The sequence below is a fragment of the Ursus americanus genome, chromosome 22 (assembly GCF_024610735.1).
Source record: "Ursus americanus isolate L20-20 chromosome 22, mUrsAme1.1.p, whole genome shotgun sequence".
Taxonomy (NCBI): Eukaryota; Metazoa; Chordata; class Mammalia; order Carnivora; family Ursidae; genus Ursus; species Ursus americanus.
In genome coordinates this window covers 20,497,079-20,513,683 of record NC_142148.1, presented here as the reverse complement: position 1 = coordinate 20,513,683, position 16,605 = coordinate 20,497,079, and the positions used below count along the sequence as shown (strand labels likewise).

The following is a 16,605-nucleotide window of genomic DNA, read 5'->3' as shown; positions in this document are numbered from 1 at the left end:
TTTTCTTATCTATAAAGTGAGGATAGTTTACCTTCTCACACAGGGTTATTTTGATGATTAGATGATATTTATGAAAGTTGCTTTGTAAATTGCCAGGGTTATGCAATTGTCCACTGCCTTCATAGTAACCTTGTTAGTAAAGGAATGAAACTTGTCTAGCATGACTTGTTCTTTTTGAGTAGGCTGGTTCCCAGTGATCATGCTTCCGTTTTATAAGTGCTCGCTGATCATCTGCTTAGTGATTTGTCCCAAGTTTCGTCTGGAATTCACTGAAACTTTGCAGTCTACAGTATCTGGAATATTGTTTCATTCTCTTTTGCAAATCATGCTATTTTCCCTTTCTGCTCAGATCGTATTCATTCTTCATGACTGCAGGCAGTGGTTTGGCAGTCCCTTAGGCAAGTTCTCTCAGCCTCTGTGATGTGATGCAGATGGGTCGAGAGGCCGGCACTAGTGCGGCTAAGTGCCTTGTTAAGATCTTACCCAGCTTAAGTCTCTTCTCACTTGTGTTTGTTCTTACCTTCCCATGTTAATTATTTTCTTTGGCAGAAAAAGAGTTGAGCGGTTCATATCCTTCCTTTTGCTTGTTAATGTTGCATAATGTGGACATGGAATATGATTGAATTTATGTAGATGATTTCCTAAGTGACACACATACCTATATACAAATTCAAAGGAAAAATATAGCTAAAATTTTCTATTTCTGTGCCTCCAGTTTCTAGGGAAAATCAAGATGGCCCATAATTGCTTTTTATTTCACATAGCAAACAATAATAATCTCTAATGGGTAAAAGCCAATGTGGGCTTAATATTTAGAAATAAGTAATTTATTTTCTTCTTAAATATTTTGCTTAGGAAATGTGTGAGCACATTTTATCCATGGAAAGTGCATTCTTGAGAATAAATCTGATGATACCTAATTGAGATGAATATACTGTCACTTGAGAGGTTTTGTAATAAAAGAGGTAAATATTTTCAATCAGTCTACTGAAATCTAGTAGGGAGTTGTGATAATCCTGTATGTATATTTTCTTTTGTTCAGGTGAAATGGACCATGGAAGTAATTTGCTATGGACTGACCCTTCCGTTGGATGGAGAGACTGTAAAATATTGTGTTGATGTATATACAGACTGGATTATGGCTTTAGTATTGCCGAAAGATTCTATTCCATTGCCAGTTATTAAAGAGCCTAATCTATATGTTCAAAGTATACTAAAACACCTGCAAAATCTTTTTGTACCTAGGTAAGCTATACCTGTCTGGCCTGTTATCAGGATCATAATAAAATATTCATAAATGTTACTTTTTTATATTAATAGGAGCTGATTTCATTGTTAGTTTTTTGAAAAGTGACTTTCATTACTGTTTGAAGAATGTATTAATATTAATGAAAAGAGATGGGCTTATATAATGTTTACTAAGAGTTTTTAACAACTGTGTGTTCATTAAAGGCTTTTGGTTTCCTTTCTAAGATAGCTGTTAGATATTAAAATGCTATAACCCCTTTCCCCTCCATTCAAAATCATACTTTTATCTATCATAGTTCTTTTCTCCACTTAAGCTAAAGGCAACTAAGTCTACTACCTTAAAATGAATTTTTCCTATGAGAGAATGAAGACATTGAAGTAAGCAGACTTGAAATTATTATGAGCAAATTCATAGTAGGCCAAAAGATTATGTTAACAGTTTGTTACTGATTTTTTTTTCTCCCATCTTCAGAGACAAAGACCTTAAATGTCATAGTATGGGTATGTACCTTATTTGGGCTTAAAATTTTTTTTCCAGCAGCGCCTGGATGGCTCAGTCAGGTAAGTGGCAGCCTTCAGCTCAGGTCATGATCTCAGGGTCCTGGGATCAAGCCCCACATTGGGCACCCTGCTTGGCAGGGAGTCTGTTTCTCCCTCTCCCCTGCTTGCACTCTCCCCCTCTTGCACTCTCTCTCTCAAATAAATAAATAAATAAATCTTAAAATTTTTTTTTTTCCAATTCTAAAAGATTATATGTCATTGTAAAGAGTTTGGGAAATACAGAAAATAATGGAGAAGAAAGCATTAATTATTTCTTATCCATTCATGAGGATTTCCTTTAAGGAAAACCTGTCTTTAGCTATTTTTTAATGTCTTTGAAAGAGGCAGAGGGGCTTGCTTCCTTTTGGAAAAGTTCTTGTTACAGCTTTTTCTTTATCAGATGGTGAGGGACTTTGAATCATCCAAAAACTACTCTATAAATTTTAACTTTTTAAGTTTAGAAGGAAGATTACTTTGGGGGTGCCTGGCAGGCTCAGTTGGTAGAGTATGCAACTCTGGATCTCAGGGTTGTGAGTTTGAGCCCCACATGTGGCATTGAGTTTACTTAAAAAAATTACTATTTTTAAAAAATTTTATTTATTTATTAGTGAGTGAGAGAGAGAGAGAGAGCATGAGCGGGGGGAGGGCAGAGGGAGAGGGACAAGCAGACTCCACACTGAGCAGGGAGCCCAACTCGGGGCTGGATTCCAGGACCTGGGATCATGACCTGAGCAGAAGGCAGACGCTTAACTGCCTGAGCCACCTAGGCACCCCCCCCCAAAAAATTTTTTTAAAGAGTTTTAGAAAGAAGATTACTTTGTAAAATTTGAATTAAAAAAAAATCTCATTGAGAACTGTGATGTGTAGGATCAAGTATAAACTCCTTGCCTTGTGTGAAATGCTGGCTGTAATCTAGCCAGATTATCTGCTGCTAATTCTGCCTGAGCCCTGCTCATAGGTCAGACTCATAAATTAAACATTCCCTTAAGACTCCTTAATGATCTGCATCTTCACGTGACCTTTTGTCATCTTCTTCCTCTTCTCCCTCTCCTGGTTGTCCACATCTCACTCTTGTTGGTCAAGCCTTGCTTGACCATCCAGACCCACGGTGACCATACCTTTTCTGAACCAGTGTGGTACTTCCTGTGTCACTCCTTTATGTCTTCACTGTTTTATTGTTTATCTTTTAAAATGTGTGTGTCTCATTTCCCCAGCTAACCAGATTGAAGGCAAGAGCTAGGTTGTCCGTATTTTGGGCTTCCACAGTACCCGGTGCAGTACTTATATTACTTTAGATGTGAATTAAATATTCGTTGCTTGTATTTATTGATTTCAAATAGAAGTAGTAACAGGAAGTAGTTGGCAGTGATTAGCATATTACTTGTGTCTAAGCAGGCTCTTCTAAAATGGTGTAATAGTTTTACTGCTTTTGTCATTCCATGTAGGAGACTAATTTACTGGCTTTTTCCTTGGGCATGGGACAGTCTGATGAGTAATATTGTCACTGTGTTTCTTTCCTGTTTGTACTCTCACCACCTCTCCGTGTTCAGTTCATTTGTATTGATGAAGAATATCACTGGCATTTGAGTTAATTGGGCTTTTGCTTTTTTTCCCTTTTGAGAACATGAGTACCTTGTTCATTAGCTTGTTTTTTCACGAGTGTGTGTGCATTCTTTGGAGAGGATACTGAACTGAGTACTAGAGTTCTCCTGGCCAACAGTTCTGGGGAGCTGAATATTTTCAGTGCTAAATATTGCAAGTTATGATTTCCTCTCCGTTTATTGGAAGTATCAGAGTTTTTTTTTTTTATTCAGATCACAAAATTGTCGTCAAGTTTACTTAGTTATTTTTATAAAAAGTGACACTCAAAATGGAAGAAACTTTTTGCCGCTTTGCTAGAGATAAGTCGGTGGGGGTAACCTTTCTCTTTTTGCCTATCAGTTTGACCTCTTTTTTTGTTTGAGTAATTGAAGAGTGAATCATCTTTTAAAATTGATTAGGGTTTTCATTGCTCAAATATATTGTAGTTTAAAAAATGTAATATTCTTCTAAATCAGTGGTTGGCAAACTTTTTTGATAAACAGCCAGATAGTAAATATTTTAGGCTTTGTGGGCCATACTGTGTCTGTTCTAACTACTCACTCTGCTGATGTAGAGAAAGCAGCCATAGATAATGTATAAATGAATGAGCATGGCAGTGTTCCAATAAAACTTCAACAAGAACAGATGGCAGCCAGATTTGACCCAAGGGCTATAGTTCACCAGCCCTTGTTCTAAGAATGGTTTTTCTGAAGATCACAAGTTCTTTTTGAAAATATTGGGGGGAAAGGAGAATCTCTGGTGTTTAGACCTTTCTGTTTATTTTTTAGTAAAGATGATCTTGTTTCTCTTAGCTTTAGAAACTTGGACGCTGCTCCTGAATGTAGGTCTTCTTAGTGAGGCTACAGTTACCTACAGAGCTGATGTTTCCTTTTGTACCAGTGGACGGGTACCTGGAAGTAGTGAATAGGCCTAAGTTACTGGCTTGGAGTCTTACCACTAGCTTGGAAGAGTGTCAGCCCCAGAGCTAGTCTGTCTGTCTTTTTTTTTTTTTTTTAAAGATTTTATTTATTTATTTGACAGAGAGAGAGAGACAGCCAGTGAGAGAGGGAACGCTAGCAGGGGTAGGGGGAGAGGAAGAAGCAGGCTTCCAGCGCAGAGCATGGAGCCTGATGTGGGGCTCCATCCCAGGACCCTGGGATCACGCCCTGAGCCGAAGGCGGACGCTTAACGACTGAGCCACCCAGGCGCCCTCGAGCTATTCTTATTTCTTATTCTGGACTTCTTATATGGCTAGATGAGATTTGGGGCTATTAGATAGTTTTGTACTATTCTTCAAGTAGCCAGAGCAACAGACACAAACTTGAGCCTCATGGCTTCACATGAACTGAATTCACCTCCAACTGAACATGGGACATCTCCCTGCTCTTTGGGAGGGCTTGGTCTTTTCCAGGTGAATGTCTCATTTTACTCTAGGTAGGACTTCTTTAGGAAAAACTTAGTGTGTCATTTATTTGCAACTTTAGGGTAAGTGTCTGGTTTTCTGGGCCATGGCCCAGAATCAGAATCTTCGATCTGAAGGTGGGGCAGGAGTGGTAAGGCCACTCACTTCATTTTCTAGATTTTTTTGAGGAAGCTCTGTTTTATCAGTTCTTTGTGACATAAGTCATAATACAGAAACTTGTCCTCAAGATTTATTTCAGTAATATTAGTTACTTGTCTTAAGTTTCACATAGGAGGTCCGGGGGCCAACTCACCACTCATTTATGCAGTGAGTTTCCTACTATTTTCAAAATTCTTAGGTCGTCCACTTTGGAAAGTAGGGATAAGGGGCTGGGGCTTGGACCTCTGTCTTCAACTCAAGCCCCAGTACTTTGATCTGTTTTATTCTCTTGAGAAAAAATGGTCCCGTGGACTAAAGAGAGTTATGAAACTTTTTTCTAGTTTATCTTGGGAACCATTGGAACCCCCATCTTAGGTTAAGTTGCTTTTTTCATTAGAACAGCAGTAGCAGGGTGTTCAATTCTGAGGCAGTCGCCTCCATACCTCATCAGTTTCAGGGACCTGTGAGGATATTTCATTGGGTCTGTAGGCTCTTCTTTACCAGACATCAGCTTCAGTGCAACTGTGAACACTATGAATTCACATTCCAAATTCTTGTGAATGTGTGTTTAAAAAAGTTAAAAAAGAATACAAAGGCCATTCTACTTCAGTCTGAGTAACAGAAGGGGCTGTGGGTGTTTACTCATTCATTCAGCAGAAAATGGTGTGCTTGTTATGTGTCAGGCACATTTTAGACTTAGAAAATCCAGAGGTGAAGTTTCCATTCTGCTATCCCTCCCCCACCCCCACCCCCAGGAGCTCTTCAAGCTCTCATAGGAATGGCAGGTTGAGATCCCAGAGAGCCAAACTGTATGGTGGTGAAATAGCTTTGAACTGAAGAGGCTGCACCTCGTCCTGTCTTCTGATGCTCTTGGGGAGTGTCATTGGACCATTGCTTGCTGTGTCCATAAGTCGCCTGTCCTCAAGCCTTTGCTTTCTCTCCTTGAGGCTTGTCAGTGATATGTCTGTCTTCTTCAGACAGGAACAGGGCTCCAGTCAGATCCGACTATGCTTACAGGTCCTGAGAGCCATTCAGAAACTGGCCCGTGAGTCATCCATCATGGCACGAGAAACGTGGGAAGTCTTACTGTTGTTTCTTCTGCAGATTAATGACATACTTCTAGCCCCGCCAACGGTGCAAGGTCTGTTTATGTTTTTTCTAATTTATTTCCGAGCTCTGGATACAGTTCACTTTAAACTCAATGAGTAGTAGACTCAGTAGGGATTTACAATTTGGCATGACATTTGACAAACTAAGGTTAACAGGTCTTAGAATGGGAGCCCTCATAGGTGCAATATGAAGTTATTTTACTTTCAGTGATGATTTTGCTAATGTAGGGAGAGACTCAGTGCACTGATGCATATTTGATAATGATAGGAACGGTACAGAGCCTATATAGGAAAGAACTAACTGAAGTGGAACCTGTAAGTACTGTACCTGATTACAAAGTAGTTATCAAAGTAGACACTGAAAACTTAACAGCTGCAGAAGATATTTTGTTCAGCAAATGAAACATACAAAATCTTAAGGGTTCTATTTGAGCTATGACAGTATGCCACTCATTACCTTGTCATTAAGAAGCCTCCAGCTTTATGCCTTCAGATTGTATTTTAGAGGCCCTGCTGTGTATGTTACAGCACAGTGTACACAAACTACGTTGATATTCTAGTTCTAGGTTCCCTTGTTGCCTATTCATCTGTGTAGTCTCTTACTAACAGACATGCAAGTGTGTGCTTGTGATCTCACACAAATGCAGTGTCCAGGAAATTACCTAAAGGAAATCACAGAATTCCACCGTTGAAAGTGAGTCCATAGTAGGAATACATTGTCTGTTATGATGATAGCTAGCCAGTCATTGACTCATTAGATCGTTGGTACACAGTCTCCATGCCAGGGATCTCAGCAACTCAACACAGGCAGTTTCTCCCCTTCTGGGGCTCATTATTGTTGAAACTTCATTTTTGCTTATTTGAGATATGCATCCTTGTAACTTTTCCTACTAATCCCACGTTTGCCTTGTGGAGCTATGCAGAGTACAGACCACTGCTTTTCTCCCTAGTTCCGGGGCTCGGAGCAGAGGAACAGGTCTGTTTTCATGGTTGAGGCTCTGTCCTGCACAGCACCAGTCCTTTTGCTCCCTTCTTTGTCTCCCTCTCCCCGAAGGGTAGCTTTCAAACACCTGAGTGTTTTACAGCAAAGTTTGGAGGTAGAAAGACCTGGGTATTTATTTGCTCTGATTCCTTCACTTACTAAGTAAACTTGGAGAGGTTACTTAAATTTTCTCATCTAAGTTTTCTCTTCTTCAAAACGTGTTTAATTGATAATTGGTAAAAGATACAAGTATCTATCTTGCAGAATTAATGCGAGGAATATGGGAGGTCATGTGTAAAAACCAGTCAGCCAGAAACTGACCCAGTAGTCACACATTATAGACATTCTTCCTTCCCCTTCTCCTCTGTGTCCCACTTGCTGGAAGATAAAGATCTTTGATAAGAATTGAGCAGGGTGACTTGAAAACTTTATAAATGATAATTGGTTGACGTAGTCATTATTTTCTTCATAGGGGCTCCTAAGAACAGTTTCTCATTCTTACTTATTAAGTGGCTGTTTGAAAGTCAGAACTTAACATTGCAGTTATTTTGATTTTTTTGACCACTTATCCCAAATCAGTGAATTAAAGATTTTTCTTTAAAAGTAAGTATGCCAAAGATGTTTTCTTTTTGTTGGTAAGGTGGCATTGCTGAGAATCTAGCAGAGAAGTTGATTGGTGTTCTCTTTGAGGTTTGGTTACTAGCTTGTACTCGGTGCTTCCCAACACCACCTTACTGGAAAACAGCCAAGGAGATGGTGGCGAACTGGAGGCACCACCCGGCAGTGGTGGAGCAGTGGAGCAAGGTCACCTGTGCGCTCACTTCAAGGTAGGTTACCATCATTGACTTGCCTTCCTTCATCCACCTGGTCTAAGACAGCTTTCTCCTAGTTCCATGTCTTCCTGGGATTCATGGACTATGTTGTGAAAAGTCCATATCCTGTGTCTGTTATTACTTGTATTTCAGGTGTAGAATCAACCTGCTTTTTAAAAATGGATATAGCAGTTCGGCTACTGCCTGGCAAATCTAAAACCTTCAGATGAAGTATGGAGAAGCAGATAAATTCAGCACCCTGCCTCCCTTGCCAAAATCCCATTCTTAATTTGATTACTAAAATACCATGATAATTATTATTTTTTTTTTTTAAAGATTTTATTTATTTATGTGACAGAGAGACAGCCAGCGAGAGAGGGAACACAGCAGGGGGAGTGGGAGAGGAAGAAGCAGGCTCATAGCGGAGGAGCCTGATGTGGGACTCGATCCCAGAACGCCAGGATCACGCCCTGAGCCAAAGGCAGACGCTTTAACGACTGCGCTACCCAGGCGCCCCCATGATAATTATTTTTAAAAAACCATAGAAAGGTATAAAAAAAGTTAAGTTCACTAGAAATCCTATTATATATATTTATACATAATTTTACAGAAACAAGACCATACTATAACATGCTATATTATAACCAAAGTGTAGGTAGTTTGTTATAATAATTTTACCTTTTTTACCATTTATATGTAATGTGAGTAAACTTTAGGCTTTTTTTTTTTCAGACTTGTTTTTTCATTTCAATTCTACACATTTTTTTTCCTAAAGATTTTATTTATTTATTTGAGAGAGAGGGAGTGAGAGAGAGCGTGAGAGCAATGTGAGGGGCAGAGGGAGAAGCAGACTCCCCGCTGAGCAGGGAGCCTGTTGCGGGGCTTGATCCTAGGACTCCAGAATCATGACCTGAGCTGAAGGCAGATGCTTAACCGACTGAGCCACCCAGGCACCCCCAACTCTACATATTTTAATATGTAACTCTAAAAGATGAAGATTCTTTTTAAAGCATAATCATAATACCATTATCATACCTAAAAATTTTAACAGCTCTTTAATATCAGTTAGCCATTCCATGTTTAAATTTCCCTTGAGTGCCTCTATTTTTTTCTTTTTATGGTTGATGCCATTGAATCAAAACAAGCAAGGTTCCCATATTACATTTAGTTGACATGTTTCTTAAGCTTATCTTAAACTGTAGGTTCTTACTCTCTCATTTTTATTTCTTTGCAGTTTTTGTTGTTGAAGAAACTGGGTTGTTTGTCTTAGAGTGTTTCCACGTTCTGAATTTTTCTGATTTTGTCCTAGCTGTGTCAGTATGTTTCTCTGTCCTCTGTGTTTCCTGTCAGCTGGCAGTACGATCTAGAGACTTGATCTGATTTAGATTCGATAGATGGAGAGGCAGTGTGAAGGCAGGAACAAATACCTTATAGGTAGCATTGTATATCAGAAGGTAGACTGGTCTTTTTCTGAGTTAATAAAATGTTTATGTTTATATCTTTATCATTGTTTAAAGTAAAAAATGGAGGTTTTGGAATATTCTTTTGATTCTGTTTTATCTTAGTGAATGTCAAAATTATGAATCTATTTTTAAATAATACTTAAGTGACTTTAAATGAAAAAAAAATAAGTGAAAAAAAACCCCCAATTTTTAGCAACCAAAAAAAAAGTAGTCATTAAATAATACCTGTATCATGTTAAATAAATCAACTAATTACTCCTCCAAAAAAATAAATAATACTTCTTTTTATCTTGATTATAAAAGCAATACATTCTTAAAATAGAAAATTTGGAAGATATAGGGAAAAATATCCATCACTTACAGATAACCAGTGTTAACATTTTAATGTATTTTTTCCATTTCTCTTTATAAAAAAAATTTGAGATTAATCTGTATAGTATTGTTATCTGCTTTTTAAATTTGATTCTTGTCCCATTAATTACGTGTGCCTTTTCCATTCTTAAATCTCAAGATCGTATTTTTAATGCCTTTGTAGTTTTTCATTATATAAATAATTTCATTGGTTAGATATTTATGTTCTTTAAAAATATTGTTGATATGAATGCTTTATACAAAGTCTGTGTGTATTTTGGTTATTTCATTAAGATGTAATTTCTTTTTTTTTTTTTTTTTTTTTAAGATTTTAGAGAGAGAGACAGCCAGTGAGAGAGGGAACACAGGGGGAGTGGGAGAGGAAGAAGCAGGCTTCTAGTGGAGAAGCCTGATGTGGGGCTCAATCCCAGAACGCTGGGATCACGCCCCAAGCCGAAGGCAGACGCTTAACGACTGCGCCACCCAGGCGCCCCAAGATGTAATTTCTAGATATAAGATAATTGAGTCGAAGGGCATTGAACAGTTTAAATACATTTGGAATAGTACTATTAAATTAAGTAATTGAAGTTTTGAATCGAATTACTTTTAAGGTACACTATAAATTCTGAACTTCATGCAAGTTATATAGCAGTTATTATGGATAAATTACAGCTTAGTTGTGTTGAAGGAGTTTGCAGTGGGGTGAATCTTTTAAAAATAATTTAAATAACTATATTATAACTATATAACTATATAAACATCAGTTTCATATTATATGATTATACAATTTACTACTTATGTTGTTTGCAATTATAAATAAAAATTTAAAAATGCATAATTTTATAATTTGATAATATATGGTTTATAATGTTATATATTATGAAATTATATCATATAGTTATATATTACATATTATGTATTAAAAAGCTAGTATATAAAATATAAGATCATAATGTATATGTTTAATGTATAACATTATGTATATGTAGTTTTATAAATTATATATACATTTATAATGTAAATTATGTAACCTAAAATATAAATAGGTATGTAACTAAATAACAGTAATTTTTAAAATAAATACATTATTCAAATATTTAAACATTTTTTTATCTTACAAAACTGGAAATCCCCTTATAGTTTGTCTCTTATCAACAAAGGTTTTCATTTATCTTATTCACTTCTGTGAGGTATAATGCACATGTCATCTGTTTCTCTTGTATTTCTCTTATCATATTTTAATTCTTAATATTTTAATACTTAATACATATCTTAACACTTTAATATATTTTTCATTCTGTTAAGAAATGACCTTAGTTGGGGTACCTGGGTGGCTTAGCTGTTAAGTGTCTGCCTTCGGCTCAGGTCATGATCCCAGGGTCCTGGGATCGAGCCTTGCATCGGGCTCCCTGCTCGGCAGTAAGCCTGCTTCTCCCTCTCACACTCCCCTTGCTTGTGTTCCCTCTCTTGCTGTCTCCCTCTGTCAAATAAATAAAATCTTTAAAAAAAAAAAAAAAAAGAACTTGGTGGTATGCATTTTTTTTGTATTCCAGATTGCTACGCTTTACATATGGTCCTTCATTTCCTCCATTTAAAGTTCCTGATGAAGATGCCAGTCTGATCCCTCCTGAAATGGATAACGAGTGTGTAGCACAGACGTGGTTCCGCTTCTTACATATGTTAAGGTACTATTATTTAATATTGTGTGTGCTCTTTCCCCGGTGTCTTAGGGCAGGAACCATGCTGTAACTTTCATGTTGGTGCTCAGTATGTGACTGCTAAGTACAGTCCTCAGATGGAGGCACAGTGGACAATAGGCATATCTACATCATGGGCCTCCTGCTCTCCCTGTCCCAGCAGAGTCAGGCTACCCTCAGCTGCGCTTGGTCTGCACTCTCTAGAATCTTGTCCCCTGTGTACATGTAACACTTGCTCTCGTGCCTACTGTTGCAGCTTGGATATTATCTCTCCCAGGACCTGCTCTCTCTTTATAGTAATTCTTTTCCGTTCAGTTTTATTGCTTCTTACTTTTCTTTCTACTAGCTACGTCCTTGTGTCCTTTGGAACTTTTGTTCTGTTGCATACTGCCCTAATTCTTAAACCATTTCCTCTCCATATCCTCTCATTCTGGTTTGACTGGCCTCATTTTTCTGTTTGTGTATTAGTGATGCTAAATTATCCTTTTTATAAATTAGGGATGTTAATCATTCTCTATCTTTTTTTCCAGTTTGTAGTTTGTTTTTTGTCTTTCAGTGATTTTAGTTTTTTTAAAATGTCTTTTTCTATGATCGTTTTCTGTTTCCTTTAAAATTAGAAAGCCTTTCTTTGTAATTAATTCTTTTTCTCTTTTTTGGTAGTAATCCTGTGGATTTGAGTAACCCGGCCATTATAAGCTCAACTCCCAAATTTCAGGAACAGTTCTTAAATGTGAGCGGAATGCCACAAGAATTGAATCAGTATCCCTGCCTTAAACATCTGCCTCAAATATTTTTTCGTGCCATGCGTGGAATCAGCTGTCTGGTGGATGCATTCTTAGGTGAATTTTGTGTATGTTGCTAAATGTTTGGATAACTCTAGAGTATAGATTTAGAAACTATTATGGATAACTCTAGAGTATAGATTTAGAAACCATTATGGAAAGCCCGAAGAAAAAGATGAACAAATCTGTTTTTCAGAACAAATCTGATTACAAATGACAAAGTAGGAAAAATTATTTGCAACAAATGTAATAGCTAGAAGGCTTCCGTTGTCTTTATATAAATAGATCAAAATATGCTAAGAAAAAGAATAAGATTTGGTAGATAGATGGACAAAGGATATAAATAAATGATTTACAGAAGGGAAAAGTTCATTCTCACTAGTAATCCAAGAAAATAGGATTAAAATACATTAGGTATCTTTCTTATGTGTGTCACTGGGAAGCAAATTACACCTTTTGTGAACCATTATTTTAAACGATTTTAGGGCGACTGAGTGGCTCAGTCGGGTAAGCATCTGCCTTCTGTTCAGGTCAGGATGCCGGGGTCCTGGGATCGAGCCCCACATCGGGCTCCCTGCTCATCCTGTCACTCCCCCTCCTTGTACTTTCCCCCCACCTCCCGTCAAATAAATAAATAAAATCTTAAAAAAAAAAAAAAAAAAACGTTTTTCACATTTTAGGAATATGAAAAGTCAGTATTTTTAACCTACCAAAAGGCAATGATATTTAATAACTATTTTTTTCTAAAACATTTATTACGTGCACTTGTTAATACATTACATAGCTAGTATATTAGTTCAAATTAAGTTTGGCTGCCACATAACAACCAAAAATACCAGTGGTTTAAACAAGATAGTTTATTTTCACATATGGTAAGGCCATGGGTAGGCAGTATAGGGCTGCTGTAGCTGTTCCATCATTGTAAGGGACCCAGGGCCCTTCCATCTTGTGGCTCTTTGTGTACTCTCTCATAGGCCATGATGGTTAAATAAGTTCCAACCATCCTGTTCGGGAATTAGGAAGGGAGGAAAGTCTGTACTTGATTGGTCTTATTAAGGAGATTTCTTGGAAGACCCACCCAACAATCACCCATTTGTCTATGGTCAGAACATGGCTACATCTGGCTCTAAGGGAGGCTAGAAAATGTAGTTGTGTATTTTGGGTAGCCATGTCCAGCTAAAATTCGTGTTCTGTAACTCAGAAAGAGTGAGTGGTTATTGGGAGGCAGCTAGCAGTGTCTGCTGTAGTCTGTCATGATCAGCCTTCACTGGTGTTATTTAAGGAAGATTTTTCTGACCACATGTTTGAAACTATGAAGAATAACTCCAGTTGTCTTTTTCTTAAAGGCATTTCTAGGCCCCGATCAGACAGTGCTCCTCCAACACCCGTGAATAGATTAAGTATGCCTCAAAGCACTGCTGTCAATACCACCCCACCACATAACCGGAGGCACCGGGCTGTGACTGTGAATAAGGCCACCATGAAGACAAGCACAGTAAGAGTTTTCGTCTCTCTTATTATGCTGTATAAAGTTGACTTTTTAATCTGCTAACCTTTTTAAAAAGTCCTGCTGTTTTCTCAACTTTTCTTGAGTATGGATATATTCTTGTACTCCTCTAACAGGTTAGTACTGCTCATGCCTCGAAAGTTCAGCACCAGACATCCTCCACCTCTCCTCTGTCAAGTCCCAATCAGACTAGTTCTGAACCCCGGCCACTGCCTGCCCCTCGGAGACCAAAGGTTAACAGCATCTTGAATCTCTTTGGATCTTGGTTGTTTGATGCAGCGTTTGTTCACTGTAAACTTCATAATGGGATAAACAGAGACAGCAGCATGACTGGTAAATATTGCTCAAGAAATATGTTATCACTTTTTTCTTTTCTTTTTTTTCTTTTTAATCTTTCCTACCTGCAAGATTAATATGTACCTTAAAAAGCTTTCTGTCTCTGACCAAGCAGTGTCTTGTGTTTAACCCCTTCCAGCTGCAGTAACAGAATTTTGGAAGTTTTCCTATGTCCTTTTTATGTCTGTTCTATGAGGTTTGGCTTTTGTCTGGTTTATTAGACACACTTCAGGTTAGCCACTTTTTGTTGAATCAAATTCCTTTCAGTAGGTGGCCGGAAGTTCCCTTCATGTCAGCCAGGATAATAATATTGATAGAAAGAATTAAAGATTTTGACCAGAAATTTATTCACAGGAAGTGTTTTCTTAGATGCTGACAGCCATTCACTTATTAGTACATGTAAATATTAGAAAATTTCTGCTTCATGAAAAACTCTTCTCAGGTTTTAGTCTAGAGAACTTTATTTCAGGGCACACTTTAAAAAATACCATTTGCTTTGGAACTAAATAAGACTGGTGGCAAATTAACTCAACCCTGCTATCTTCATTTAGATTTTATTACAGAAATGGCACTAAGTGAAGTCCGATTTATTTTTGTCATCTCACCATTGTACTTGGAAGTAGTGGCATAGCGTGCAGGATGGGAGTGTGGGGTAGTGCAGAAAATACTGGATATTTATGACATGTCTTATAGAGAACAATAATCATGGCTAGCATTTATTGAGCTGCAATGACTATGTGCCCAGACACTGTGTTATATGCACTAGTGAGTGTATTGGTTGTTAGGAAAGCACTTTTCCGACTGGGATTAGGTGTAGGTTGAGAGAAAAGGATGCCTGATTGCATTAATTTATGCATCTCTAGGGAGAATATTAGTTCCAAGGATTAAAACTGATGTGATGACCATAAAGGTCTCTGCTTTCTCTCAGAAATGCATTCTTAGCTATTATGAATCATCTCAGAACTAAGGTCTATATGAGCATTATACGTGTTTAATCATTTTGGATGTTCTCACAAATCTTTTAAATAATTTTAAAAAGTGTGACTATGAAGATATTTTTGGGAATATAATTGGAGATTGCATGTTTGAATTTACAGATTCCTTTGTTTATTTTCTTCAAATTCAGACACTTTATATTCTGCCATTTCCATATTATATTTTATTTACAAGTTTGAAAGTAGTTCTTACGTATGGATAAGTAAATGTACTCATGACTAAATGAAAACTTTTAGGACACATTTTTGGCTTATATTTTCTTATGTTCGTGTGCCTTATATTTTGAGTTTTCTGAACCATGTTTATGTTTATTAATTTGTATTGTATTTTCTAGAATGAATCAGTCATATTTTTAATTTTTATTTTTATTAAGGTGCAATTCTTATAATTGTAACTTTTGGGTATCAAGCTATTGACCATAAAATCCCTGGATCCAGAATGGCTCAATCTCCTGCCTCCTTGGTGGGCTTGCTTAAAGGGAATATACAGCTCTTCTCACTCTCTAGGGAGTTTGTAACAGCTTTGTTCACCCTCTCGTTCCAAAAGATGGATAATTCAGATAATATGTGGGCAACTAATTCTTACTTTTAACTCTTAACATTTTCCTTGGTACGGAAAAGATAGAAGCTCCTCTTTCCCCTATTGTGTTTGGAGATGAGAAAGGCTGTTACATTACCCAGGAGATAGGAGGTGTCCTGGTATTTCACTGGGTTTGAGTGCTATTGGGTGCTGCTCTTGAAGTTGTGGGGGTGGGAGTGGAGGGGCAGGGTTGGAAGATTTGGAAATACTAACGCTGTAGTCTGTTTTCTAAGTACTGGCTGCCATCAAGGAATTCTGCCATGCAGTTCACCTCTAACTTAAAATGTTTGCTTCTATGAACTGGTTAGCTCTAGACTGATGTGACATTACACTGTAGTTTGTAAAAGTGACATTGAGCTGGGAAGGGTTAATGAACTAAAATTTTAATGCACGTATTGGCAGTTCAAAACCTCAATTCTTTGTAGTTGTGTAATTTTCTTCGTTCATTGTTTTGCATGATACAAAAATCATAATTTTGGATCTGAATGCACAATTTCCTGTTTTTGAACTAGCTTGTGGTATCATAAAGCTTTTAATCTAACTTTTAAAAAGCTAAAAAGCTTCTTAACTTATTGTAAAATTTCACCATCTTTAAAGTATTTTATAATTACTGCTGTCCTTTGATTTGTTTCCATTTATTTCTATTATCTTGCAGCATCTTTTATCCAAATTCTTCTTTCTTATAAATCTTGTAAGTAGGAACCAGAAGCTTCTCCTTAATTGCAGTCATGTTTTTATTTTTTTCATAATTCCATTAAAAAATTTGATTGTCATTGTCTCTTGTAGTTTTTGCACTTGGGAAGAAAAATACTTTTCTGTGTTTTGAATGGGGAAGATTGTTGGCAAAAGCAAATTAATCTGCCTGAATCAGTCCCATTATTTCTGTACACTAGTCTGGTCATGTCATGAATTCCAGGACTTTGCACTAACTGTGTTTTGGCTTTTTTTTTTTTTTTTAAGCTTTAAGCTTATTTTTATACAGATTTAGTGTTTGGTTTGTATGCATTCTGCATGTAGTGTTTTTCAAATGTATTATTGCTGGATAGCTTATTCAGGACTAA

The 16,605-nt window shown here is 37.2% G+C and overlaps 1 protein-coding gene across 5 annotated transcripts in view; it reads left to right on the top strand.

The window, feature by feature from the left end:
- The window catches only part of RALGAPB (Ral GTPase activating protein non-catalytic subunit beta), a 79,087-nt gene that overhangs the window by 14,992 nt on the left and 47,490 nt on the right, over window positions 1-16,605 (top strand). For 3 of the 5 annotated variants that reach the window (XR_015720908.1, XM_045804607.2, XM_045804605.2), the window contains exons 3-10: window positions 1,043-1,245; window positions 5,908-6,071; window positions 7,662-7,848; window positions 11,201-11,332; window positions 12,005-12,183; window positions 13,473-13,621; window positions 13,750-13,966; window positions 16,200-16,235. Coding sequence is in view for 4 of the 5 variants with exons in the window: in XM_045804607.2 (XP_045660563.1) it covers window positions 1,043-1,245; window positions 5,908-6,071; window positions 7,662-7,848; window positions 11,201-11,332; window positions 12,005-12,183; window positions 13,473-13,621; window positions 13,750-13,966; window positions 16,200-16,235 (1,267 nt within the window). In the remaining variant the exon portion in view is untranslated. The remainder of the gene's footprint in view (window positions 1-1,042; window positions 1,246-5,907; window positions 6,072-7,661; window positions 7,849-11,200; window positions 11,333-12,004; window positions 12,184-13,472; window positions 13,622-13,749; window positions 13,967-16,199; window positions 16,236-16,605) is intronic. The other 2 variants (XM_045804609.2, XM_045804608.2) reach the window with 1 other exon arrangement.